Below are 12257 nucleotides of genomic sequence, written 5' to 3'. Positions count from 1 at the left end.
GTGTGTGTGTGTGTGTATGTATGTATGTGTGTGTGTGTGTGTGTGTATGTATGTATGTATGTATGTATGTATGTATGTATGTATGTATGTATGTATGTATGTATGTATGTATGTATTGAACTTTAAGAGAAATGTATGCATAAACTGTAGACCACTACTTTCCATGATGATGATGGTTGTTGTTGCATACATTAAGGTATTTTGCATAATAGCGATGGATGGTTTGTATATACAAATGTACTAAGGTTTTTGCATAATGGCGGCTGTTGTTTGCATACATTATGGTAGTTTGCATAATGGTTGATATCATGATTATCATAATATTATTCTTGTCTAGTTTTGGTTGTGGTCTACATATATTTTGCAAATCCTATAAAAGTGCACATATTTGATTATTTTTTAGTATGATGATTATATCTGCAATATTTCAGTGTTTTCAATAAAAGGGTCTCGAGAGGTTTGCTGTATTTAGTTATGTTTGTTTTGATGGTTATGCCTGAAATGTGTCAGATAGTAAAACCTGTGGTTATATCTTGCATATATTTGCATATATTTGCATATATTTGGATATTTTGACATCAACAATCTTAAGGCCATAGTTTAGTTCATACGTTTAACTTAAGTTGGATAGCGGCAATGTTTTCTCATTACTTATTTGTTACCTTGACCACTGTAGGTATGCCGTCTGTACACTTGAAAACTAAATACCCATGTCCTGCTCTCTAAATAGAATACGTGGTGTTTTACTCTGGTGAACCGTATAATAAAGGTCAATACGAAAATGACGGTATCATTGTGTTATTGTTATATCATGTTGGGTATGATTGCAGGACGTCTATCAGTGAAGGCCTAGGACAAGGTCTGACTACTTACATGTCGGGTATGATTGCAGGACGTCTATCAGTGAAGGCCTAGGACAAGGTCTGACTACTTGCATTTTGATCAAAACAAGTTTGAAACAGCCCGACATTAACATATTATGTTTGTATGCTCCCCCCTTCAAACTTTCTTCCTATACCCCGCCCCCACGTAACAAAACAGAAAACAGATTTTTGTAACTGTGATATTGCGAGAGTGTGTAATGTTCATTGTTCGTATTTTTGTTCACAAACACAATACGTGCCTTACCCATACTATTCTGGATGCCAACTGTGGTCTAACAAAGTTCCAACCACCTTCTTGCATTTAATTTCAATATTTCTTTGACGCCAAAGTTTAGGTGCAATTGGACAGAAATGTTTAGTTTAAAATTTCTCTTTAGAAAACTAAGTTTTGTTTTCGTACCGTGGAATGCCAAGGCACAAAATATGTGAATTAGACTACTGTTTCGCCTTAAAAGGGCATACACATATACTGTAAGATACATCATCGTGTTGTTCAGCCCTATCAGGCTTCTTACATGTAATGAGTGCCATGGCTGGTACATGTAGCATGGCATGAATGTCTGTGTCTTATTATAGACTAGCATACGCACACACATTTTCAAAGAGAAGTTTCTGTTCCAGGACTGCCAATAACCATAACTTATACGCAACTGTGGCCTATATCATGTATATGAAACAGTATAAACCAGATGGACGATGAAAGTTTTAAATGAATGTGTATATAGCACACTACATGTGGTAGAACATGTTCTAAACATTTAACCCAAATGACCCCGTGGTCAGCAGAGATCTGTCACGGGGTAATGATTTAAACCAGACACACATTAGAAAGTCTTTGCTTGACATAGATAGACAATTGACCCTTGGACCAAAACACATCGGAACAACTTTGTGAAATATAATTGTCGCAAACCACGGCCTGTTTACGGCACTGTTCTTAGGGAGCCGTCCATTTCGAAGTGTAGCGGAAGAAATAACAGCTCTGGTTTGCGAGAATGATTTATATCATCTATATTATATGAGAGGAGGGAGGAAGGGACGGAGGGAGGGAGAGACATGGGCATACAGACTGAGTTACAAGAACTTACCGACAGACAGACAGACAGACAGACAGACAGACAGACAGACAGACAGACAGACAGACAGACAGACAGACAGACAGACAGACAGACAGACAGACAGACAGACAGACAGACAGACAGAGGGGAAGGCGATGATTTTCTGATTTGTTTTCGCTTGCTTGTACCAGAGTACATTGTCTTTCGAATTAATAATTTGGTAACTGAATTTCGAGTAGAATTTTCTTCAACACTTGTGTTGTGTCTACATAAATGTTACACTTGACTATTTGATCTTTCTTGTGAATGGCGCCTTTTTCACAAAATTATGTAACTGTAAGATAGGGTTCAGGTTTGAAAAGTAAAACATACTTCTGAGTCTACCACAGTCACTTGTGAGCTAATATTCTATTCCAGGATGATCATTCTCTTCCAGGATGACCTTGATACAAAATAATGACGTCATTAGGTGTTTGCGAATATTCCAAAATTAACATCATATCGGCGTCTGTCACGGATACACAACACATTGTATACGTGGCAGACGCCGATGGTGGTAGTTTTGAATATTCGTGTATACCCAATAACGTCGATCATTATTTTGTATTAAGATCATCCTGGAATAGAATATTAGCTCACATGTGACTGTGGAGGCTACGTATTCTACGAGTATTACTACGAGTCACTGCGTACATAGTCCAATTCCTATACAGTATCATTACGATTTATGTGGTGTGGTTAAACCATAGTCTGGTCATCCAAACTAATGCGTACACGACAACCATACAGTATTGGTGATTGTACATCTTGGATACATATACCATGATCTCAATTGACTACATACAGTCTCACCATGTTACAAGATAGCACTATCTATCTATCTATCTATCAATGAAGTACTAGATTACATCTAGATATATAAACCAGACACTATAATACAAATTCGGATAATCAGCTGAATAGTTGTGTCACGCTAAACTAGATAAGCGTTTGTTAGGTGTACATACATACATACATACATACATACATACATACATACATACATACATACATACATACATACATACATACATACCTTCTCTATATACTCTGTATTGTGTAACATGTGTTATCCAATCAATTCTATTCGTTTACGTAATGAGGTCTAACCCATACACTCGGTAAATGTATGAGTAACTAACTTTACAGGAGTGTTTGGGGTGAAATATAGTACTATCCCCTGAGACTGATGAGCAACAGGCCGAACGCCTGGAGATTTTCATAATAAAAAGATCGACAAAAAACAATAGGTGATCGAACACTAATATTTCACCGGATATGTCACAAGGCCATGCGTTGGCATCTTTCAAAACAACAACAACAGAGTGTTTCCTCTGTTTATAAAATAAAAGAGACTTTCATAGAGTCATATTCGTACTGCCTACGCGTTGTGTTCCTTTGCATTGGGCGTTACCCTTAGACTGGTCACGTGCAAACCATTGTCTTCAATGGCCCCATTTAATTAAAATTGAGAACATACACAACTTGATAAGAAAATCCTTGACTAAGACGTTGTTGATAAACGCCTAGGATATGTTCATATGTTCTGGTAAACATTACAGCCACTAGTCCTGCTTGCAGACGGTGCATGGGTTGGTCTAGATTACTGACATGACCCCCCCCCCCCCAATCCTTATGCAAGCAGGACTATACAGCCACATACAAAGTGTATTTCTCTGCCATCTTTTCTCCTCACTTCTCACTTCTTAAAACCCACTTTAGAGGTCGAAAATGATAACATTCCCGCGGCCGGACACTAATATGTGCATGTTTTTTTTTTTTATTCAGAAATTATTTTCTACAAAATACAGAGAATACTGAGAAACAAGTTAAAGCCGTTGTAAACAGTTCTACTAAATCACCATGACGTTAGTTGAAAGTTAATGTATTCCAGCGTGAAAGAAAGTGACGTAGGCTTTGACATCAATGGCTGGCAGGGAATCCGGGTCAAAGGTCAGCTTCCCAGGCCTGGAGGAGTATAGAAGGGTATATAAACAGATCATGGTATAACGTATACCTTCAGACAAGGGGCGTGCATTGCATGTGACAATTACAGTGTACATGTTTGAGACAATCTGAAGTAGTGCGTTCTGAGCTTGGAATCACCTACACAGTACCCTTACTGAGAGGTAGGTTACATAAATTCTGTTATGATTATTTTATTTTCAATACTTAGATAGAGATCATGATGTCATTGACGATAACTACTTTGAAAATCAAATGTTTTAGGGTTTATCATAATATAGGATCTGTTCTGTACGTGTTTGCTGACAAATCAAAGTTTGAGCGAATATTTCTCCAAGTACAGATATTTTCTGTAATTTATTCGATAGCAATACATATATGTCACAATGTCATTCAGGACGAACAAACGAAAGTTCAAGTTTTGCAACGAATATGTTGAATTTTGAAAGTTGAAAATATAACCATTCGTTGTCTCCCGTGTCGGCAAAGATCAACGTCGTGTCTTTTACAGAATAAGTACAACTCGAATAGTGTCCCTATAGTCAAACAACGCTGATATCACCACCGCAAATATGAAGGCAAAGGTCACATAGTAGTTAAGATTTCAATAAAATTGGTTGTCATGGCAACCATAAACGACTCGGAAAATTAAGAGTCTGTCTTCTTCACGTATAAATATCGAACTGCATTTATAACAAAAACAAATAACCATGTCACTTTGAGAACATACATCACAAAATTGAACCCAATGAATACCAAGATTAACAAAGTCGCGACTCATGATCACTGCGTGGTCAGAAACCACACATCCTAAAACTGTCGTCTGACTGACAACAGAAATCTTACTAACATTGTTAAATTTGTCAGATTTCTGTGACGTCAGACAATGGAATACTGCAATGTTATTAAGATTTACTGTCGAGCCAGTCAATTTACTGTTTCATGTTATTGTTAATTAACTACATAATGAACTGGCTTTTAATGTATTAGTTTGCTATTTACAGTAATATATATGAAACATTTCGGTATATAAACAAGAATACTATGTTTGAACCATTGACGTGATAGAGCTATTCTCTAACGTATGGTTGAACCGAGCATTGCCAAACTACTACATGTGACAGAAAAATATACGATATATTTCTTTTCTTTTTTCTGTAGACAGTCAATTTTAAAACAAAATGGTTGTGCTTAATATATATATATATATTATATGTATGAAGTCCAACAAAACTAGGTACCACCACGTCGCTGTGGTTACCTTACTAGCATTTCCAACAGAATCCATAAATAGACACGAGTTTGAACAATTGAAAATATGGACCTCAGCTGTCCCTTGCATGATTTATGAGCATCAGCCCATGCTGAACGTTATCTGTCAGCCACATAAACCACAAAGTATCCATCACAGCTATTAGCACTTCCTTTGTGGTTTGTTTATGAGGAAATCAGAAATTTGATGCCACCATTGTCTAACGGCCCAGGGAGCGAATCGTACGATGTTTGCAATTTACTATGTCGAAGGTCACTGCGACTGGCAGACACCCACTAAATTCCCCTGGCTAACTATTAAATCAGCCTGTGAATCGCAAACACACATGTGTAAATTAACTATAGAATTGGACCGTGAATTGACAATTATAGACTGTCATGCGCAGTTGAAGAGCAGAGAAGAGTTGATGGAAGAGAGATGGAAATGTTGACAATATTTCTTTAAAAAGAACAAAATTTTATTCCAAATCATTTTCTGTTGCATCGTCTTCTGCGATTATTATGCAGGGTGTATGCACCTACTTCATTTGTTTAAATATGGACGAAGCTCATTCATTATGAAAATGTCGCGTGTTGGATAACGAAATGGTCAATCGCAGACTTGTCTGTGGGTCTATGCACCATGTTCGAAATCAAAAACTTTTATCAGTTATCAGCCTGATAGGGGGCGCTATCATCATAACTGAATAAGCTGAATAAGTTAACGCGTGATTGTGAGCAGATCAAAAGATCAAATAGACACTGAATTTTTTACTGATGTGACTAAATACTTTAGGTATGGTAACTTTGTAGACCAACCACAGGGAAAAGGATGAATAATCAATTTTGTTCCTCACGAATTTCCAGATTTCTAATATTATTTTATGTATATTTCAAAAAAAGTTTTAATCATTATTTCCTCTCACTGTTTTTTTTCCAATTTCCTACCTGTTATCACTGTCTTATCAGAGTTTATCAGCTTTGCATTAATTAGTAGCTTGCTAATCCGAGAAAAACTCACTAGTTATTTGCCCACATTAACGCATTATGCCATGAGTGTAAACATCCACTGATCCGACTAATGGCAGTACACGTACTGTGATGTGAACAGTATTGCATCACCTGCGGTAAACATATTTTGTATCTGTATAAACGATAAATCAAATCAAATTGATTTTTTGGGTCCGCACCCAATAACATTCAAAACCGAGCTTTCGCTCAAGCTAACTACAGATAATATTGACCACTAATTATTGACCAAAATTTGGCAAGAACGTTGAATTCGCCGTTGGTGGCGCTCTCTCAGTCTAAACTGAATCCGGCATCCAGGGCCTCGCCATCGATTAACATTTTGGTGGAGGTGGGAGGAGAAGTTACTTCGTTGGGTAATGGAAAGAGGTGTACCCTGGCGATATCACATTACAAGTACAGTCGCTAAAAAGAGTACAAAACTACGGCGGGAAAAATGTCCACATTCAGCCAGAAAATAGGGGTTAGAAGTATCGAAAAATCTGAAATCGACAAGTGTGGGGTTAAACTTAAAGGGCGTACGTGCATCATGTTCACGTGTTAGTTATCTGTGGTGCATTCAAAATGCGTAGCCTCAACACAATGCTTATACAGAAAATGAAAGATTTTAAATTCTTCATAATTATAGTACATAGGTATATACACCACTTAGTATATGAGTATCCCCCGGTGGCTGGGTGGGGGTGGGGGTTGGGGTTGGTGGGTGTGTGGTGGATGGATGGGTGGGTGGGAGAATGCATGGATGTGTCTGTCTGTCTGTCTGTCTGTCTGTGTGTGTGTGTGTGTGTGTGTGTGTGTGTGTGTGTGTAGTGTAACATTTGTATTTCTCTCATGTATTTGCTTTTGCTTACATGGTAACATTTGTCAAAACACATTTGCTCATTTTGTAGGTATAACAGTTGGATTAAAATAAGTGAAATATAACTAAAACTCACAATGTTGTGGTTAAGACTGGTTGGAGGGTGTTTACTACTTGCATGGTGTACCAGTTCGGTCGATCCCCGGGCACTGCACAGAAATAGACCGAGGTCTACTGAAACCAGTGGGACATCAAGAAGCGCGACGAGTGAACCAAGTTACGAACAAATAGTGTCACGTATGGAAGATCTGTCTCGAAGATTTGGTCTCTTGGAACGAGAACTGCAGCTTAGTACGTATAACAACGAACGCTTAGAAGACACCATAGAAATGCAGACAGTACAGATTGATATACTTCTCTCAAGAACACAGGCTGGTTTTATACAAGAAACTGAAGGACGACTTTCTGAGATTGAAAATAGAATGAGTAGCGGGGAACTTTGCGGCTGCTCACCGACCGTTGGTGGCGGCGGCGACGACGACGAACAAACTGGCGGTGGTGATAGAAGATTAGAAGGTTGGGTTGAACGGTTAGATCCTGATAGTATACATGGAATAATCGAGGGCTTTGACGAAGATCGTCGGGCAAGTGATAGAAGTCTCGGTGCAGGCACCAACATCCTCAGTACAGACGAGGACGATGACGATGACCTCGTTGAACTGAATCCTGAGGCTATCAGCATTCTCAGTAAAGCGTTTGCTCAACTTATCACCCAACAAGCAGAAGGCGATGGGTTGATGCTAACTGACGATGAAGACAATGATGGGGAGCGGGAAGAGGAAATCGTAGACGACCAACAAGAGAACAGACAAAGACCGACAACCCCAGCCGGTCAAAGTTCGTCAAATGTAGAAACTCGTCCTCGACCTAAGTTTCCATTCAGACGTCCTAGTAGACGACTTCGCCGAGATGTTACGAGATCGGATCTAGAGGGACAACTGGAGGCAGCATTTACCAGCTTAGTTAGAGGTAAAAAAAAACATGTTTGGTTTCAATTTAAAGCTACATACATAGATAGATACATACATACATACATACATACACACACACACACACACACATACATACATACATACATACATACACACACACACACACACACATACATACATACATACATACATACATACATACATACATACATACATACATACATACATACATACATACATACATACATACGTACATATGTTATTCTACATTTTTACTTACAATTTGAAGCGTGCCTTTAAATTGTCGTAGATGACGCTCTAACGTTTCCGTTTGTTTGAATTACAGCTAAGAAAGACAGAGCGGCTTTTTCTGCTGTTCGAACTCAACCCCTGTTTGGATCATCAGAGCCTCAACCAATCACCTTCCAGAAAAACCAAGCCAACAAAGGAAAAGATTTCGTTCGCCAAAATGGTGTATTTACATGTGAAATACCCGGTACATACTACTTTTCATTTACAATGCGCAGTTACGACTCCAAACATATCGGTGTTGCACTCATGCTAGATGAAAACCCAGTCGTCGCTATGACAACAGACCCTAGCAACCGCAAAGTGATGCAGACACAGAGCGTTATGCTGGAATTAAGCCAGGGAGACAGAGTTTGGCTGTTACTTGGCCCTTCTGAAGACTTTGCTCTATATGGTAATGAACTCAGTTACAACACTTTTAACGGAGTCCTTTTGTTTGCAAAATAACTTTGCAGGAGACAGTGATTCGCTTTTCAGGTTACTGCATGAAACTCGTCATTAGAACACCTGTAAAAGTTCCTTCCGTTGTGTATATATTAAGACATCCTTTCTAACGGCAAGTGATTGAAATACGTAGATTTGAGGCCAAATTATACTTAAATGGTACAGTCTCTCTGAACATTACTATGCATGCATTTAAAATCCTGTCTTTAATCTTAATCCTTAACTTTCTCATCATTCATTAGAAGGGGTTATTTCTAATTGAAAAAAAAACGCTTAAAACAGCTTAAAGAGAAAAATGCATTATCTCCGATGGTTTTTGAGGGAAAATTGTTATAGGTATATGGCACTTGTAAAATTATCACCAGCATATTTCATATTAATCACGTGAAACGTAGGTTAGAAATGAAATAAACTGTTATCAAAAACAAGTTTTTGTTTCCATAGTATTTTATTGTTATACTAATAAAGTTACTGTTCTGCTGCTTCACCATGTAGACACCGTCATGAAACTATTCTTGCGGGAGTTTGAGCAGGCTTTTGGTGTGTGTGTGTGTGTGTGTGTGTGTGTGTGTGTGTGTGTGAGTGTGTGTGTGTGTGCACGCGCGCGTGCGTGCGTGCGTGCGTGCGTGTATGCAGTTATGTATGTGAGTGGGGGTGTTACGGGATAGTCACATTCACATAAAACACATAGAGTTTAACTGTGCATCCCATTGTCACTTTCTTTTCATTAGCGGGACGTTCATGTATGAACGACCAAGCAAAAACGACTAATGTCCAAAAAGGGAAATGTAAAGTTCTTTTAAAAATTAAAATTTATTATATACATTCGGAAATTCCTTGTGTCATACGTACCACTGTGTGCCATGATATTTATATATAATCCCATGAAATCAATGTTAGTTTTACGTCATAATGCTCCGAGTATGATTCCGCGGACTAATACAAATTCGAGCCGGTAGGCGAGAATTTGTAGTCCCCGGAATCATACGAGGAGCATTATGACGTAAAACTAACATTGATTTCATGAAATTATATATTTATCACATAATTAAGTATTTCCCCGTATTTTTCTGAAATTTTAAATCGTATTTTACGAATACTGCATCATTTCATCGCACTATATTCTTCATCGCGTATTTAAAAAATTCGCCCGTCGGCTATGCAAATTACATAATCGCGTGACCTGTCGCGAGGTCAAGCTTACCATTGTACGGTATCGATCATACTGTTGTGTGGTTTATCAACCAAAATTATCGGTTATAACCTTGCGATGTACATGTAATATCGAATTTAGTTTAAAACGTAAGTAGAATTGTCTGAATGCGACTTTTGTGCCGTCATTTTAATCATATTTTCTCGGGTTGTGTAAGTTCGGAGATCTGAGCTCGACGGAAAATCTGAGTCGGAAGCTTTCCGGCTGTGACATCGATAATCTACGTGATTTTTAAATAGAATAAAATGTATCAAATACAAATAAAAGGACTTCTATGTATCAAACTCATGCCATCCAAGGATATATGTAACGTAATGTATGTATTTACGTTTGGAAAGCACATAATTATTACGATAAACTTGATCGTAGCGTGGGATTGACACGAACACTTGAACAGTACGGAGAAAAAATAGTTCGGTAGAACAGGGGTGATATGCTCTGAAATCACCCCTGTTTGACGTCACACAGTAGAAGATATGCACGTATTTATGTGATAAGAGTAGTTATACCATGGTACGGACCTAAATAACAATGAAGAACTAGTAGTTTAACTTGAGGAAAAAGTTACTAACCGTCTTCTGAATAAAGAGCGGTGTAGTTAATCAACAATTCCTCCTCATATTTCCATTCATGCCCCCCCCCCCTTGTCCTGTGCGTTATCGTTATAATCACGTACATCACTACCGCCGCCGTCATCACCAACATCGACAACATGCAACAATGGCCTCTCTATAATCATAAATTGTGTCCGGTTAGAAATCATAGGGACGTGTCTACATTGTGTGATGGGCCTCATAAAGTAAAAAGCGTTAGGCTTGAAGGCTCGAGAAACATCATGTCCGTTTTAAACTATCAACTTGTCTATAAAACTTATTGTTGTTTTACCAATCATGTTGGAACATCATAGTGAACTCATCGTTTGCTTAAAAAGGTTACAAATTGCTAGTAACAGTTGGGATTATTTATACTACTTTGCTATCATCGACACCAGTTACTGGTATATCCTTCCTAGTGGTTCTACAACGGATCTATTACCAGGAAGCCAATACAATTGTTTATCTGATTATCATCCACAACAACAGTACTGAAACAAAACACCACACTCGTTAGCGAAATCAGTATTAACAACAACAACAACAACAACAACAACATAAACGACGACGACGACGATAACAACAACAACGGTAGTAGCAACAACAACAACAACAACAACAACAACAACAACATCATCATCATCATCATCATCATCATCATCATCATCATCATCATTATTGTTATCACCATCAACATAAACACACGCCATATCGTCAGTGTTCCGTCCTCATCGGCCTTGCGCATCGAGAGATTAGGCCGATGAGGGCGCCCAACATATGCGCTTTCAGATGCTCTTTCAGATATACCAAAATGTACCACGGATCCCAAAAAAAAACACAAGGTCAAAGCGTAGTAATGCGTACCAAACAGGTTGTTGTACATTCTGGGTAACAAACTTTGCACACATATTTAAGATAATTATGATGAGATGTGATCTGAAAAGTGGGTGGGCTCAACACACAGACATAACTCAAATAAAAAAACAACTCAGACCAGCATTTGTCCTGATCACTGAGCAAGTACATTGAATCATCATGCCAGCAAAAATCCACAGACTGAATTGATATTTGAGGGAATATATGTCGCCAATAGAGAAGCTATATTCACGTTTGCGACTTTGAAGAACTTCATTATGAAAAATAACATTTCGAGCGCAAAGTATCACTACCGTATTATGATAATAATTGAGAGTTTTGGTAAATAATATGTATATGTTTTCAGATTTTGGTCAAAGCAAACATTATTGATAATATGTGTGGTTCTGACATCGAGTCACCTTTGAAAAATGGCAGGAATTATATTTTGCGGTGTTTTCTTGTTTTGGTTTAGGCGGTATGATATCTCAGTTGTTTTGGGGAAATGGCGAAACTTTACAACCAATCACGTATATATATTGAGATAACCCTATGATTCCGCCCTTGTAACTGGTCTAAATCTTCCGAGCTTTAACTAAATGTCATGTTTTCAGAATCTTCCTTTATCTCCAAATTGTTAGCGTAGATGAGGAATCCATTGAACGTTATGTAATAATAGTCCGATCGGCCTACAATTTGGAACTGCTCGCTAGCGCCAATCCACAGCGACACACGATCACCAATCTCAAGATTCAACATTGCGGAATGACTTTGCATTATTTCCCTACTACTGGTGTCCGTACTTACGGTGATTGTGTTCTCGTCA

General features: G+C 38.2%; 1 protein-coding gene across 1 annotated transcript; it reads left to right on the top strand.

The window, feature by feature from the left end:
* The first annotated feature begins 3974 nt into the window (after positions 1-3974).
* Positions 3975-9198, top strand: LOC144442388 (uncharacterized). Its single transcript, XM_078131722.1, has 3 exons — positions 3975-4110; positions 7117-8054; positions 8364-9198. The coding sequence occupies exons 2-3, from the start codon at positions 7163-7165 to the stop codon at positions 8771-8773; spliced, it is 1302 nt and encodes a 433-aa protein (XP_077987848.1). The 5' UTR covers positions 3975-4110; positions 7117-7162; the 3' UTR covers positions 8774-9198.
* Positions 9199-12257: the final 3059 nt, after the last annotated feature.

Source organism: Glandiceps talaboti, chromosome 11 (genome assembly GCF_964340395.1).
Source record: "Glandiceps talaboti chromosome 11, keGlaTala1.1, whole genome shotgun sequence".
Taxonomy (NCBI): Eukaryota; Metazoa; Hemichordata; class Enteropneusta; family Spengelidae; genus Glandiceps; species Glandiceps talaboti.
The sequence above is the reverse complement of the archived record's forward strand: the minus strand, read 5'-3'. Positions and strand labels throughout refer to the sequence as shown.